At 38.5% G+C, this 17,847-nt stretch overlaps 1 protein-coding gene across 11 annotated transcripts in view; it reads left to right on the top strand.

The window, feature by feature from the left end:
• The window catches only part of C2CD5 (C2 calcium dependent domain containing 5), a 204,495-nt gene that overhangs the window by 77,368 nt on the left and 109,280 nt on the right, over positions 1-17,847 (top strand). For 8 of the 11 annotated variants that reach the window (XM_077170284.1, XM_077170277.1, XM_077170275.1 and 5 more), the window contains exons 1-2: positions 11,988-12,202; positions 12,374-12,492. In XM_077170284.1, coding sequence (XP_077026399.1) covers positions 12,403-12,492 — 90 coding nt within the window. In that variant the 5' untranslated portion in view covers positions 11,988-12,202; positions 12,374-12,402. Of the gene's footprint in view, positions 1-11,679; positions 11,705-11,987; positions 12,203-12,373; positions 12,493-17,847 lie in introns of those variants that run through there. The other 3 variants (XM_077170273.1, XM_077170272.1, XM_077170274.1) reach the window with 2 other exon arrangements.

Raw genomic sequence — 17,847 nt, 5'->3', positions numbered from 1 at the left:
TCTGCCCATCCAAGCTGGGTCTTGATTAGTTTATTGAAGTCCTTTAAAAGGGAAGACATTTTGGAAAAGCACCGTTGCTTCAGAGCTGAAAGAGACACAGACATTTGGAAATGCTTGGAGTGGTGACACAACAGATGCCTAGACACAGACGTTTGGAAATGCAAAGCCCAGCAGGTGTTGCCATGTGTCTTCCCATGAGATGTTAAGCAATCCAGAACTCAGAGTCGTGTCCCAGAGGAGCTAGTAAAGGCCCATGGATGCTCAGAGAGGAACACACTTACATTAGAAGCTGGAAGCAATGGAACAGGGAACAAGGACCAGCAGATGTTGGCTACAAGCCTTCCCATGTGACAAATACGGGCCTCCTTTGAGTCAAGGTATCTTTCTCTGGATGCCTTAGTTTGGACATTTCTAGGGCTTCAGAACTGTAACTCTGTAACTTAAGAAATTCCCTTCATAAAAACCAACCCATTTCTGGTATATTGCATTTCTGGTGACATTAACAAACTACAATACTAAGCATTTTCCAGCTACAGGATTACATTGAACATCTTTCCAACTATCCAGCTATCAAGTTCATACAGATCTTCCGCAAAAACTTGCTAGTTTCACATGCAGCACATAGAGGTCCCAACCATCAGACAATAATACTTTACACAAATCCTTTCTGCATAACTGCATTTCCAATCCCGACTTGTACTGAAATGGCAGACTGGTTCCAGGTTTGGTTAATTCCTCATTTGGAGCACTAGCCCCTGTCATCTCATTTTCTAGAAGCCCAAAATTTTTGAAACTATCAATTTCTGGTTTCTTTGTATCCAAGAGTTCCATTCCAGCTTATCCCTTTCCTCTTGCATTTTACTATAAACCGCAAGGAGAAGTAAGGCTGCATTTTCCGCATTTAATTTGGATATCTCTTCAGCCAAACATCCAATCATACTGTCTTCACATTCTGCCTTCCATCCAACATCAGGACTCAATTTTGCCAAGTTCTCTGTCACTTTAAAACAAAGATCACCTTTCTTCCAGTTTGCAATGATATATTCACTATGTTTAAGGCCTCACTGGAAGTAGCTTTAGCATCCACATTTCTACCAACAGTTTCTTCAAAGCAATCTAGGCCTTTCCTGTCAAGATTGCCACAATTCTTCCAGAATCTTCCTCTTACACATTTTTAAAGCCATTCCAGCATTTTTGGCATTTGCAAATTGCAACATCCCACTCTCAGTACCAAAATCTGTTTTGGTTTGCTAAAGCTGCCAGAATGCAATAAACCAGAAATGGGTTGGCTTTAACAATGGGGATTTATTAGATTACAATTCAAAGTTCTTAGGCCATGAAAATGCCCAAATTAAGGCATCAACTGGATAATACCTAAACTCTGAAGAAAGGCTCCCTCTGTCATATGGGAAGGTACATGGCTGACATCTGCTGGTCCTTCACTCCTGGGTTTTGTTAGCTTCAGCTCTGGTTCAGGTGGGTTTTTCTGAGTTCTCCTTAGCTCCTTAGGGCTTTTCTCTCTAACTCCCATGACTTTTTCTGTCCTTTATCCTTTAATAAAGGACTCCAGTAAAAGAATTAAGACCCACCTTGAATGGGGTGGTTCACATCTCAGTAGAAAATAACCTAATCAAAAGCCCCACCTACACCAGGTTCACACCCACAGAATTGGATGAAAAGAACATGGCCTTTTCTGGGTGTACATAACAGCTTCAAACTAGCATAAGAGTTCTATGTATTAATTTTATTCATGTAATTTTTCTGGAATTTTGACAGTATTTCCAAATAAAAAATAAAAAGACTCCCCTTCCCATACCTGTAAGGATCAACATGATCTGAATCTTACTAGGGCTCTCATCTCATGTCCATCACTCTCTCCTGTCTTCAAATCAATATACACAAACTGATCTCAGTGGTCCTTGAAGGCTCCAAGCATGTTCCTTCCTTGAGCCATTACATTTGCACTTCCCTCTGCCTGGAACTTTGTTCTTAACAGATACCTGCATGGCTTGCTCCCCTATATAAATTAGCAAAGATAATCTACTATCCTTCCCTCTATTCCCTTAATTCATCATAATATTCCTTTACGCTCATCATCATGAACATTTTCTTTATTTTCAGTCTTCCCCCATAGATTGTAAGCTCCATGAGGGAAGGTACTTTGTTTTGTTTAATGCTATATTGCCAGCATTAGAACAGAACCAGTAACTTTATATGAGCTTGATATATAGCTGTTCGAAGAATGAATGAATGAAGAAACTGAGGCCTAGAAAATTAACTTGAGCATTTACTTTGGCAGGATCTAACACAGGATCCACTCAGCTGAGAAACATGCGATACTTGCCCTGAAGAGTTAATGGTCTAACTGCTGAGAAGACTAACACACTTGTGAAACAATTAGAGAATAATATAGGTTAGTGTATTAACTATTTGTCTTGGTTTGCCTAAATCTCCAACCACAAATATCATATAATGGGTTGGCTTAAACAACAGGAACTTTTTGGCTTACAGTTCTTAGGCTAGAAGTAGTCCAAAATCAAGACATAGGCAAGGCTTGCTTTCTGTCAAAGTCTAGCATTCTGATGCTGACAGCAGGCTATCTTGGGGTTTCTTGGCTTATATTTTTTATCTGGTCTCATAGCAATGTCCTCTCCTTTTTAGCTCTGTGACTTCCCAGTTCTCTTTATAAGGTTTCCAGTAATCTAGATTAAAACCCACCCTCACTCAATTGGACCCCACTTTAACTGAAAACATCTTCAAGTGGTCCCATAGGAATGCAGATTTATATAAGAACATGTCTATGCTGGGGTACATTATTCAATCTACCACACTATTACTATTAGTATAATGATTAGGAACGAAAAGATCAGAACAGTTTGGAATACTTGGAGAAGGTTCCATGGAATGCAACATGTACAAAACTGAATTTATTTTTTTGACTTTCAGTCTGCACTTTTTCTAGTAATAGTGCCACTACTTTTCTTTTACTCTGTTTTGAAACACAGGCATGTGTTCTTCCTCATCTTCTTTATTTCACTCCTATATTCAGAGCCTATCTTATCAATTTCTCTTTCACAATTTTCTTTTCAACTTTCCATTCTATTAACACTGTAACTACATTCATATTATTTTATCTCATAACTGAAATATGGCAATGGTTCTTTGCTTTCTGTTTTTAGCAGTTGAATTTATCCTGAATCCTTATGTACCTGTCATTATAGTAGAATATTGCTCCAATTATGTTTTTTCCACTGTAAAATCCTTAAACAACTTTCTTTGTCTACACAATGAGATTCTTGTCCCTTAGCCTTATCTACTGAATCACCTTCCCTTCATATTATCGCTGCCATGTATATTTTCAGGCATAACCTATCTTTTTTCCAAATTATCACTTTCCTCCAAAAAACGAACTCCAAATTAGCCTAGCCATTGTTTTTAGGCTTTAATACTTTTGCTTGATCATTTTTCAAAAATGAATCCCCATTATGTATAATTTGATAATCCAAAATGCCTAACTCAAATTCTACCTTCAATGTGACGTTTCTTCCTTGATTCTTCCTAGATGATTTTTTTAACTCCTTTTTATTATCCAAACCATTCAGCTAACTCCCACTACAGGGTCATTTATTTTAAGCTACATTTTTTATGTGTTAATCTTTTATCCATCCAAGTTACAACTTTTGGGAGATCAAGGCCCATATCTTACCTTTGAGTAATGTGTGAAGTGTTCTCAGTAAATATTAATTGATGTTAAAAGAGGCAGGAAGATTTGCATAGAATTTTTAGGTAAGTGTGGAGAAAAGGGACACTCTAAACTAGGGGAACAATAAGAGCAACAAGTGAGAAAGTGCATGATTTATTCCAGGGATGGGGAAGATAATATTGAATAAAGCACAGATTTAATTCCCTAACAACAACAGCAAGGACAAAAGCAGCACTCTGTGATTACATTTTCCCTGTCTTACTTTTCTGCAGACACAGTCAAGCTCATTTTTGCCTCAGGACTTTTGCCCTTGTTTGGAAAATATGAGCATTGAAACAGAATTTTAAAACAAGACTTTGTTATTTGCAAGAACTGCATTATAGGAAGGAAAGAGGGGAAGGATTCGCCAACCATAGGTAAATTTCTATTGTACTCCAGTTCCTTGACGTCCAAATTACGGGACCTATTTTATACCTAAGACCCCATGTTAGAGTTGCCTTGTGCTTAGCAGGGGAGGAAATGCCATCAGGCTTGGGAAAGGTGGAGCCAGTAGTCAGAAATAAGCAAGAGCTCTTCCAAAGAGGTACTGATTGCATACATTTGAAAGGGTTGCAAAGTTGGTGGTTAACCATAAGTAACTACCATTTAGATGAGAATTTAATTTTGCTCTAACAACTGACATACTTATCTTCATTCTTTTGTTGGACAAATATATTCTGGGTGTCCACTATGAGAGAGGCACTTTCTAAGAAGAAACAGTGATAAAAATGGGCAAAACTCCCTGCCTTCACGGAACTTACATTGGTGGGGGGTATCAGAGGAAGACAATAAATAGTAAACAAAAATAATATATACAAAAGTTGGAAAAGAAAAGGACAAAAATATATACTATGAGAGTACTGATCAAAAGAAACCTGGTCTAGCTACCTTAATATAAACGAAATATATTTCCAGACAGAAAATATTACTAGCAGGCTACTTCATTGGAAAAATATAACATTATTTCTAATGTTATATTAGAAATGTTATATTAGAAAGTACATTTCTGTATGTAGTTAATAACAACAAAAATATTTAAAGCAAAAAATTGACAAAATTATAACGAAAAGCAGACAAATTTATCGTCATGTTAGATGAATATGGAGAAGCTGATTTTATTTATCCTTCCTCTTCTCCCTACATCTTTGCATTGTCCACTCCTTTCCTTTTATCAGATATCACTTCCTTAGTAAGTTATTTTTGGGTTGTCCTATTTGAAATAGCATACCCTGACATTCTTTATATATGCTGAAGTCATAGCAATCATTTACTTGTTTAGTGAATTTCTTCTTCACTAAAATGTATTCCATCAGGGCAGGGGTATCATCTGTTTTATTCATCACCAAATCTTTGGATTCCTGAATAAACTAGATTCTACCACATAAAAATATTCACTGAATAAATGAATAAATAATAATTGTTGAATACTTCTGTGTGCTAGAAACAATAAATGCATGATCTCAATTCTCCCAGCTACTCTTTATTTTATAGTAGAGGAGGAAACTGAGGCTAAGTACTTACTCAACCTCACACTTAGGAAATGATTTGAGGCAAGATTTGAATGTACGTAAAAAATCTCCTTGCCAGTCCCTAGTATTTCACTGGGCATGGGATTCAACCATAAACTCATTTACAGAGTCTATAAAATCTACTTTTTACACTTTTGAATGAATAAAATTCATTCAACAGAAATGTTTTGAAATGTCTCCTTTGTGTAATGTGCTCAGTAGGTGCCAAGGATGCAATGGTGAGCCAGAAATAGACAGTGCCTGATTTCATGGGGCTTAAATCCTATCAGAGCAGATAGACATTAAATAGCTAATTAGGATTACTCATCCTGTAGAATTGCCCTAATTTTGGATTTTGCGGATTGCATCCCTATGGTGTTCTGTATTTTTTGTAACACTGGTAATTAGGTATAGAGGCTTGATCAAATTTCGGTTTGATATTTTTGGTAAGATTACAGCTTAGGTGGTGCTACTTATGTCCCATTGCATGAAATCAGGACACATAAGCCTGAATGTCTCTCCTTTTATGATGTCAGTAGCCACTGGTGACAAGAGCCTGAATCCAGAATTTTATTAGTGGTTGTAGATTGGTGATATTCTAATTTTATTGTTCCTTCTTCACTTATTAGCTACAATATATCCATATAGAAAAAACTTTCTCTCTCCAATTGTTCCCTCAGGTTACCCTCAGTTGCTATTCTTCCAGGAAAGGCAGAAAAAATGCTTGATTCATTACCTTTATTTCAATTTTCAGTTTCCTAGCGTTCTCCAAATGGATCAATGAGACTTTTTAGTTTTATTTTTTGTTGTTGTCAGTATCATTATGAACTCTGGATTTTTACAGATTTGATGTGTTTCAATTTGTTGCAGTTATTGATATTCTTGATGCTTAAATTGCTCCATCTTAGGTTATTGGGAGCCTTTTATTGACTCCTGAGTGTCGTTATCCCAGAAGTTTTTGATAGCTTCCTTGCATTTTAGTATGGCCAACTCATCTCGCTCTAAATAAAGAATCAGCCCTTTCTCTAAGGATATATCTAGGTTCTTTTCAGTAGGAAATGGTATTTAGAGTAGAAACTACAACCTAAGCACTAGGGGAACTCATTGCTACTGATTGGTCACTATTTCTTGGCATTTCAGTGGATAGTTAGGAAAAAAAAAGTTTTTAAAGAGATTATAAATTTTTCCTGATATTTTTAACTCTAATTTAGCATTATGGCATTTCTTTGATTTTTTTAATATTGTACCTCTTTTTTTCTTACCCTGAATGTCTTGGTTCCTGATGAAAGGAACCCATTTATATATATATATATATATGCATATAATTTCAGATCTACAACACTGATATTATTACTAACAATATGATTGTTGAAAACAGTTTAAGATTTCTTTGCGGTTATTTTTATCTTTAGGATAACTCCCACTAGAGATTATAGATAAGTTCCTGCTATAAATGTACTTGAACTAACTCTTTTCTGTATGGTTAATCATCCATCTCTCTACTTACTTAGGTTTATTTATTTCATTTTGCTTATGAACACTTTTTTGGTTTTATTTTGCTTTATAATTATGTAAAACATTTACATAGCTCCAAAGTTAATTCTACAAAACAAGTTACACTAAAAAAAATCTAGCCTTATTTCCATCTCACACACTCAGTGCTTTCTATTTTCATTTGTTTTTGTTTCAATAATCTTCCAATCTGGAGAACATTTTACTCAATCATGTGGTCATTATATCCATCATACTTTAGCATGACTTCATGAGACAGAAGAGTACCAGTAGGGAGATGAGTCTACCTATCTGCTTCTTATCTAATTTTTATCCCTTACATAGTTGATTTGATGTTTTAGAAGTAAATCAAAGCAAATGTTGTCATTTATATTGACTGTTAGGCTGGTTTGAAATTATGTCCCCCAAAAAAGCCATACTCTTGTGGGTACAGGCTAATAGTGCGTGGGACCTTTTGATTAGATTATTTCCATGGAGATGTCACCCTCAGCCAATCAAGGTAGGCCTTAATTAGTTTACTGGAGTCCTTAAAAGGGCTCACAGAGAGAAAGAGAGCTCAGAGCCGAGTCAGAGAGCAGACATCGTTGTTTGGAGATGCAGACGGAAAATACCCCAGGAGACACCAGAAGGACCCACGAGACCAGAGAAAGCCATATGAATCCAGAAGCTGGGAGAGGACAGCAGACATCGCCATGGGCATTCCCATGTGACAGAGAAACTCCGGACATGATTGGCCTTTATTGAGTGAAGGCATCCTCTTGCTGATGCCTTAATTTATACATATTCATGGCCTTAGAACTATAAACTTATAATAAATCCCCTTTGTAAAAGCAAATCCATTTCTGGTATACTACATTCTGGCAGCATTAGCAAACCAAAACAACCCTCAAACCTAAGCCAGACTCTGTGGTCTAACATAGTGCACTGAATTTCTGGCTTGAGTAATTGACTAGGTAACTAGCATTACTACAGTCTGAGATGAGGAATACAGTGGAGAAGAACAAGTTTTGCTGCCGCTGTTGTTACTGCTAGTATAGTAGTTATGGGAGAGGTAAAGATAGTAAGTTCAGTTTTGGACACGTTGACTTTGAGGTCACTTTGAAACTCTAAATGGAAATAGAAAGTAGTCAGTTTTATATATGGCTCAAGATCCCAGAAGAAAGTTCTAGGCTAAAGATAAAAATTTGAGAGTTATAAGCTCAATGGATGGAAACTGAAATTATAGGCATGGATGAGATCACTTATGGAGAGAGTACAGTTATAAGAGAAGAGGGCCAAGAACTGAACCCTGAAAAAAACACATATGTAATGGTTAAGGACAGTAAGCAGTCTGGGACAACAGATGCATATGGTAGAATAGGTAAAAGAAGCATGGTATCTGAATAATAAGAGGAAGAGTATTGTTTGTTTGCTAGCTGCCAAAATGCAACACACCAGAGACAGATTGGCTTTTAATAAAAGGAGATTTATTAGTTCTTCAGAGGAAAAGCAGCTAACTTTCCACTGAGGTTCTTTCTTACGTGGGAAGGCACAGGATGGTCTCTGCTGGCCTTCTCTCCAGGCCCCTGGCTTCCCACAACTTTCTCCAGGGTGACTTCTTTCTGCATCTCCAAAGGCCTGGGCTGAGCTGAGCTGAGGAATGCCGAGCTGCTTAGGCTGTGTTACCTTGTGCTCTCTCAGTTAAGCACCAGCCAATTAAGTCAAACGTCATTCATTGCAGCAGGCACGCCTCCTAGCTGACTGCAGATGTAATTAGCAACACATGAGGTTCAGGTACCATTGGCTCATGTCCACAGCAACAGAACTACATGCCTTCACCTGGCCAAGTTGACAACTGAATCTAACTACCACAAGTATTTCAAGAAGAGTGTGATTAACAGTGCCAAAAGCTGAGAGTTGGGTAAAATAAACTAAGTGTCCATTGGATTTAGCAACTAGAAGTTACTGACAGCCTTTGTGAAAAGTTTTGGTAGATTAGTGGTGGCTAAAGCTGGAAATAGTTTTTTAGGAGTGCCTGGGTGGGGGTGGGGGGTGGTAAGGAGATGACACCAAGTATAGACAGCTCTTGAGAAATATTACCTTGAAGGCATGGAGAGAAATTAAAAGGAACATTTTAGGAAGCCAGGAAACAAGAGAGAACAAGGTATTAAGAGTATATTGTTATCTATTTCATTCCATGAGTATCTGATCAATCACATGAATGGCACAGTGCAAGGAACTAAGAATTATGTTAAGAAACAGTTCCTTTCCTCAAGGTGCTCAAAGTTTAATAGAGGAGACAGAGAAAGATAATTATGAGGATGGAAAGTGTAATAATACATGCATTAGATTTAATGGTAGCATGGAGGTGAAAGGGGAGAGTATGTTTACTAGGAAGGAGATCAGAGAAGACCTAAAAGTGACATTTGAACTGAGATATTAAGAATTCATAAGTGTTTGCTAGGACTATGAGAAAGATATTCCAGAACAGCAGAAGGAAAAGCATAGTTTATTACAAACTCCAAGTAGGTTTTTGGATTCTCAGAATCACACTGCCTGGATTTAAGTTCTCCCTCCACCATAACCAGCTCCTTGACCTTGGGTAAACAGTATGGCTTTGAAAAGCCACATTTTCCTCATCTACAAAATGAAGGCAGAAAATTCTTATCTCATAGGATTTTAGGGAAGCTCAAATGAAATAATCCACATAAAACACTGAATTCATGAAACACTGAATTCACTAGTACACAGCAAATGCTTAATACATGTTAACCATTATTATGGTGGGCTCTAAAAAGCAGACTGCAGGATATGAAACTAAAGAAGGTAATCAGGAGTCAGATCATAATAATAGATTTGTCAGAAAAGTCAGCAGTGTTCCCATCATTAATTAAAACAAACTAGTGCAATTATTAGGAAACAGTTAAAGTGAAGTCAGGCTTAATTGTACTAAAAACAAGTCTTCAGAAAGCATCTTAATTATAATCTCCGGTTGAGGAAGCCTAAGGCAACAGGTATGTACATGCATCTTACTGTCTACTAATTAGGAAGCTGAAATTACTAACCTCTAATTGTACAATTAGCAAATATTTTATTTATTACAGTATCTTGGAATACAATGCATTATTTCCCAATTGAAATTGTTGCTAAACTTGATTTCTAATATTTTTTCTTTAGTTTCTGTATTTTTTTTTTAAAAATGAACATTTCAGTGAAATGAAGTAACATGGCAGTACTTTGTTTTCTTAAGCTATGTTAACCCTACTACCAAAACAAAACAAAATACATTAGAATTAACTGATCACATAGCATAGAAGGCCTTTCAAGTCTGGCAAAAAGCTGCATTTGCGTGGGAACTATGGCCACTATTCTTTGACAAAGTTTGAGTAGGTAAAGTTTTCTCTAAAAGTCAGCGATTTTTTAGATTTTTATTTTGAGAAAAATGTTTCTTTATGGAAGACTTCAACTTCTCACTTTGAGAATTCCAAAGAAAAAAATTTTCCTCAAAAAGGTAATTCTGGGCTTCAGGAGTGTCAGAGGCCAGCAGCCCAGCTTCACAAAGGCTCTAGAAGAAACATTTTTAAGGAGATTGAAATTCCACCTCATCCCTTTTTTTTTTTTTAAGAGGGTAAATCATTTATTTTTTGATGCAACCAGAAAACAGTGGAATATTGACTTAAGGAAGGCTTAAGTTTGGGATGCCAACTTAACATTCCATAGGGTGGGAGGTGGTGGCCGTTTTTATAACACATACTAAATGATATGGAGTCGCAGTCATGCATTTAGTACATTATTGAACATTTTGAATAACTTCTGTTCCGTGTTTTTTAGTAGAACTGTTTCTTAAAACTGCTCCCTAATCTTGGCTCTCCCTGTCAGCACTGTGTGCACACTGTGATATCCTTGGTGGTAGTAGGCCAGTTTTCCTATAAATCTTGTTATATCCTGGGAAAGACTGGAAATGTATGTGGCCTGTATGATATCGTGAATTAGTGGGATTTACAACGTAACAATTTACCGACATTTGAAGACAGTGGTACTCGATAATCTTTATACGGGAAACTTGCCTCCAAAGTTTAAGCTGGAAAGTTACTGGAATAACTTCAGAAAAGAATTACAGCTACATGGCTTTTTAGATTTTTGGTACGTACATTAATAATTGTGTGCAAATTTTTCATAATGTCTGAGTACACATCTTCAGAACAATCAATAAAATCTCTGTATGAAAGAAAAAAAAAGATAATTCTGGGTCCAACACCACTCCACCGCCTGGAGTATTCGAGTATTTTTGAAATTTAAAGGATCATCCGGATATCTTCGTTTAGGAATTTTCCATTCCTGATGAATCTAGGGGTATACACTCTCCACAGGAACTGTTATTGTTGCTTTTGTATTTAATATGGAGTGTATTGTTAATATTTTTGATATTTGGTATGGACCGATTTGTGGTTACGTCCTATTGTGTGCCTCAATTCCTCTAATCTTTCTAACGGTCTGAAGCTATAAAGACCCACCTAAACACGTTTATGTATATCTAATTCAGTCTATTCAAGACGTTTAATGCTCAACGGGTCCATTTTTTGTGGTTGACTATAATATCTTACGGTTGGCTGACGTGAGCTTCTCCCAGGAATCCAAGTCTTATCTCGAGGCTTATCGAATTCTTCATAAGCACACGGAAACGATCTACGAGCGCAGGGGAAACTGAAGCAGTGGCTTTGAGTTTCAAAATTGCGGGGCGTTTAGTTTTACGCAGGAGCCACAATAACAACATCTGTGACCCAGTGCATGCGTATATGATTCAATGGCAAGTTTCACGAAACAATACTTATTCCACTACCAGAGATGCTCCTGAGATTTCTTACTCTATTTCATACGAAACAAAAACTACCACATGCACCCGCACTTGTTTCTGGTAAAGAGTGGTAAACTGATTTCACGAAGCGCTAACGAGCCTTTAAAGGTAGATTGAAAAACCTGTCTCTCCGGTGCTTCTATCACAGTACTTAAACGCGGCGCTTCTAGGTAGGACAGCAGCGGCTCGCGGATAAATACATGGAGGATGGGGCAGCTTTCCTCCAAGGACGCAGCATTGCACTAACCCCCCAACCCCGACTCGGTGGATCACTCAGTACTCGACCCACTTCCCTACCCACCCGCTTCTCCGAAGACCGTCCCGCCCCCTTTATCTTTCCTCGGCGAATTTAATTTCTCCGGGGCGAAGGGGGCAGATCGCCGAATTATCGATGCTCCCTCCACGCCCTGAGAGCCGCCATTTTGGGGGGAGGAGAAACACATGTAGGAGCGGTAGAGGTTCAACGGGATGTTGACTGGGATTTGCTTCTTTTTCCAGTACCCTGGGGCAGGGATGGAAGCACCCAGTCGGGCTGTTCCTCCGCCTGCGTCTCCGGAATGAAAACTCGGCGCCCACAGTAGACGCCCCCTCCCCCCTTCTCGGAAAGTGAGTGGCTGGCAGCTGCGTAGTGGCCCAGTGCCCGTGCGCGGCCCCGCGTGTCCTCCGCTGTCAGTTACCCTGCGCGCTCTCGCTGGCGCGCGCTACTCCCGGCGCGCCCCTGGCCCTCCCCCGCCGGGCCTCGCGCTTGGCGCAGACTCGCTTGTTTTCTTTCTGCAGGAGCCTTAGGAGAGGCCAAATCCGAGACGATGCCTGGGAAGCTGAAGGTGAAAATCGTGGCCGGGCGCCATTTGCCAGTGATGGACCGAGCTAGTGACCTGACTGATGCCTTCGTGGAGGTTGGTGCAAGATCCTGCCCCCCAAAACACAGGAGGCGCCAAATCCTGTGAAGGATCCTACCCGCCTCGCCACCAGCCCCTCAGCCCATTCCCCTTTCGACTGTCCTCCTGCCTGCTATGTGTGTTCTGCCCTCTCTCGAGGGATGACTGCCTGGACTGCAGCCCATGTGATGAGTGCATGGCTTGTAGGCGTCCGCGGCACAGTTAACCGCAGCGAGGCTGTTACTGCTCTGCATGCTGGGGTGACCCGATGTCAAGACTCTAACAGGCCACCTGCCAGTCAGGAGATCTCATGGCGTGACTGCGCGGCGACGCGTGTGCGCGCGCGCACACACACACACACACACACACACACACACACTCACACACACCCTTCACGCCAGAGTGGTGGAGATCATTTTTAAGAATGTAGATATAGCCCTTGACAGGCTTTTGGAGACCTCCTAGGTGGAGCGATCCATTCTTTAGAGTAATATTTTCTCCATCATCGGTGTAAGTTCTATAAACACAACAGTAACTCTCTGCGTTTGCATAGACCTGTAGATCTGCTGAGCTGCTGCAGAGTACTTTATTGCCTTTAGGTAGGAAGTCAGTTAGTCTTGGGTTGAAATTTTTTAATTGTTTTTTTTTTAATCTAATGATTAGTTTAAAATCATACATATTAGCACAGGGCCTGGAAAGTAATAACCCAGAATTTGAAAGAAGCCAAGTAAAATTGTAATAAAAAATATCACGATGAACTAGAGCATTAAAACAGTATTCATTTGAGCTATTATTGCTTAGAGTTGATAAATACATGATGATATACAGCCTGATTTTATCACAACGTAAAATAGTCTTAATGTTCTCTAAAGATATTGTAACATAATCACTACAACCTCCCACCCCCCGCCCCCCCCCACATTGTCATAGTAGTTCTTAATCCCAACTTCATTTTCATTTGCTGAAGAGTTGCTGATGTGCGCTTGGGCCAGGTGTTAGATAATGGGGATACACAAATACCAAAACATAGTACTTGTATTCAGGTAGTTTAGAGACTGCCAAATATAGCTTACATTAATATCTAATAACTAACAAACATCGAGTCTCATTATTGCCAGGAATACACTAAGTACTTTTTGATTCTTAGCTCTTAGGACAGTCCTGTGATAGGGATATTATTATTTCCAGTATTACAGAGGAGGAATCTGAGGCCTAGTGAGATTACTTGATTATTCCAAGGTTATATAGCTTGTATCCGCAGTTCTCTTAACCATGTTGTTAATACTGCCTCTTCAGACAAAGTGATGGGTGTGGTAATAAATATGGAAACTTAATCCTGCCTCTGAAGCCCAAGAAAACTTACTAAGAAAGGGATATTTGAGTTGGGCTTTGAAGGACACCCAGGATTTTGTCAAGCAGAGGGAGAATCAAACACAAAGGCACACAGTGGGATACATGATATATTCAAGGAATCTTCTTAGTTTGGGATGTGTCCAGAGTAAAGAGACATATTTGAGGAGTGGAGGTTGTAGGAGTTAAGGCTAGAAAGGAAGGTTGAAGTCAAAGAATTTTACCTTACTTTTACAATTACGAGTAGGCCAGGAGGGCTTCTTAAAGTGAAGATAAAATAAGATCATGTCTGTATTATTCTGTTTCTTTATGGGATGGCCCTAATGATGATGTGTTTGATGGATTGGGCAGGTAAGAAATGAGGCAGGTGGATCAGTTAGGAAGAATGTAAAATTGTCCAGGCAATGTGCACACACTGAGCATTAGCAATGGGAATGGGCTAGAGGAGAAATATTTGAGACATTTCTTAGGTAAAAAAATCACTAGGTGTTTTTGTTGTGAGAGAGGGGATGAACTCAATGGTTGCTCATTTATTCATTTTTTCAACAGTTATTGAGTGTCTTCTATTTGCCAGGTCCTGTGCTAGGCACTTTTCTAGCTGTTGCATAGATGATGGTGAGCAAAACAGACTTGCTTTTTATGCCTTTATGGAACATATATTTTGGTGGGAGAGAGATGTTAAAAAAGTAAAATAAAATAATTAATATTTATAATTACAAGTTGTAAGGAGTTTCATGAATAAAATAGAGAACAACAGGGAACATTTACTTTTGGTTGAGTACACGGGGAAGGTCTCTGAGAAACTGTCAGTCAAGCAAAACTTGCAGGATGTGAAGGAGCCAGGTGCTCAGAGGAGTGTAATTGGGTGAGTATGGGAGTAGTGGGACAGAAGAGAGGCTGGTGTAGAAGAGAGACTCAGGTGAAGAGAAGATGTTAGGAGATGTGTTATATTTTGGGAAGTGAAGGAAGCCATGTGGCTGGCATGTAGTGAGTGAGAGAGTGGTATGAGATAAGGTTAGAGAGTTGTCAGGGACCTAATCCTGCAGTGCCCTGGAAGCTATGATTAAAAGTTTGGGTTTTATTCTAAGTTAATAGGAAACAGCTGTTAAGAGGAACACTTTTATTTCTGTGTGGAGAATGGATTGAAGAGGGGAAAGAGCAGAAGCAAGCAGCCAATTAGGAGGTTTTGTAATGATTCAAATAAGAGATGGTCTGGGCCAAGGTAATGGTTTCATTAATAAAAATTGATGGATTCCAGATATGCTTTGAATACAGACTCTAGAAGATTTATTGGTAGATTGGCGTAGGGCAGCAGGGAAAGGGAAAATAAAAGATTACTCTTTGGAGTCATTGAGGTCATTTTCTGAAACTTCCCTGATGTGGGGTTGGGAGGTATTGAGAGATGACAGAAATAGATTGAGTGAGCGTAGAATCAAGATCCACTGGGCATGTTAGGTTTGAGATGTCTTTCAGGACCTATATTGAAGTTTGCCCAGAGGCAGCTGGATTTGTGAATATGATGTTCAGAAGAGAGGTCTGAGTTAAAAATGAACTTACATAGGCCAGAAGTTCTCAAACCTGGGAGGCCTAATGCCCCTTTTTTATATAATGTAGTCCACCGTTTGATATTCTGGCATAATATTCATGGAAAATATAACCTACATACTCACAATTTAGAAAAATCAATATAATGCTGTAACTGTAATAGGATAGAGAAATAAAAACAATACTTTTTAATAATGGGTATTTCAGTGGAAGTATTTGTTCACGACCATAGAAGGAAACATTATGACGTATTCAGATTGAGTCAAAATTAATGAGTCTTTGTATATATCAGGAACTTTACTGGACTCTGGGGAAATGGCAATGAATAAAACAAAAATTTTTTTCGGTCATGGAACTCATATTTTGGTGGGATGATGGAGATCATAAAGAAGATAATTTAGTAAAAGATACAGTATGCTAGACGGTGAGAAGTACCCTATATGGAGGAAAATAAAGCAGGGAAGGGCAATAGGGTGTGCCTCACCTACATGTAAAATTGCATGAATGTGACTGTTTCTCACTCAGGGGAAATACAATTGCATAGTTTTGGCATCTAAGATACCATAGCCTTCCTTGGCATTGACTATTTGACTTTTCTAAAATAGTCAATTCATGACAACATTCTAAACTAAGCAAAGCAGAATTGTTTCTTGATTTATGTCTTGGCCATATTTCTTGAAAATTATGTATATTAAAACCCCATAAAATACTTTTATCTTTTAAGCCAAGTTAGGTTCTCTCTAGTTTCTTCTTCTTTTTCTTTTTTTCTTAGCTGCTTGACTGTCTGGTGGGGCATTTGAATGTAATGACAGGAAACAAGTCTTCATTGTTTGTGATTATCTTTTACATTGCAGGACATCCAGCATCTCTGGCCCTACTAAATGCTATTAGTATTCTCCTCATAAACACTAGACATTTCTAACGTTCTCTTGGGAGTTGGTTCTGTCCCTTTTGCAAACCTCTGCCTTAGGGAGGGAGAATTGAGGGATGGATCTTTGAAGAAATTTGACTTTAATAGCCCTATTAGAAGAGGAAGACTTGGGGAAGGAAACTGAGATTGTTAGCCATTGGATAGAAGAAAAATTGGAAATGTAATATCTCAGAAGGCAAGAAAGAAGTGTTTTAGATAGAGGAAGTCTTCAACTGTTAAATGGCACTGAGAGGTCAGTAAGAGGACAGAGAAATCATTGGGTTGGACAACGTGTGAGTTATTGCTGATCCAGCAGGAGGAGTGGTGAGCACGGAAACCCATACTGTAGTGGGTTAAAGAGGGTTAAAATGCATGAGTAGTGAGGAAATAAAAGGAGCATAAATAGACAACTGTTTCAAGAAATATGCTACAAAGGGCAGAGGACAAAAAGTGTGGTATTTGGGGGGAGTATTTAACTTTTAGTACTTAAAAAATAGAAGATACTAGAATATAATTGTATGTTAATAGGTATGGTACAAAAGAAAGGGACAAATTAATGCAGGAGAAAAGGAATAATGAGGGATTACGATCTAATGAAGGGCTAAGCTGTATGTTATAGACTTTAGGTACTGTGTAAGCTCCTAGAAGAGGGAGATAATGAAGCCTGGACTAGTCATGAAAAATCTTTATGCTGGGCTTAAAAGATGGTAAAATTTGGATAGGTAGAGAGAATAAATGGACATTTTTCAGATGAATAGGACAAACTTGGTAAAAGTAAAAGGTGTGACAGAACATGAAAGGGTGGGTTCTTATTGAATGGAAGTGGAAAATAATTTAGCTAGGCAAGGGGTTTACATATTAACAGATGGTCTGAAAACAAGAAAGAGCAGCCTCAACAGTAGAGGCTCTTTTAACCAGCTTCCCTACTGTGTACTTCAGTCACCAATGTTCTGCATTCCTTCCATAAAGCTTACTCTCTGATGCCTCTTCAACCATAACACTACCCTCTTGCCATGTGCCTGTGGCTGCTTTCCCATCAGTTAGTTGATATGCTTTACCAAGGAGCAGTTGTCTTTATTCCCAAGCCTGTGTATGTCAACTGTGTTTGTTGTAATTTATTTAAACATTGTATAAATTGGTGAAATGAGTATGAAAATGAAATTAACAGTGCCAAGTAAAGGCTTAATGCGAAGTTACTAAAAATTGCTCTCAAATTAAACGAAGAAAAGAGTGTAAAAAAATCTAGCATTCTGTGTTCATTATTTCTTTAGACACGTTTCTTAAGTTATACCACCACATTAGAGAAACCCAAGGTAGAAATCACAGATGATGCATAATGGTTGTGGCGTATACCCCAAAAGATAGGGAGCTCTAAACATTGGACCTTTGCTCTAAACGTTGGACCTAAGAAGAGATCTTAGATTTACATTAGAAGACCAAGGATTGAATATTTGTATGTTTTATCTGAAGTGTTTACAGTTTGTATCATTTTTACTCATTTTCTTCTTTAACCAAAATACTTGATTAATTTATTGCATACTGATCCTGATTGCTTTGATTAAGTGAAT

The sequence above is a fragment of the Tamandua tetradactyla genome, chromosome 7 (genome assembly GCF_023851605.1).
Source record: "Tamandua tetradactyla isolate mTamTet1 chromosome 7, mTamTet1.pri, whole genome shotgun sequence".
Classification (NCBI taxonomy): domain Eukaryota; kingdom Metazoa; phylum Chordata; class Mammalia; order Pilosa; family Myrmecophagidae; genus Tamandua; species Tamandua tetradactyla.
The sequence above is the reverse complement of the archived record's forward strand: the minus strand, read 5'-3'. Positions and strand labels throughout refer to the sequence as shown.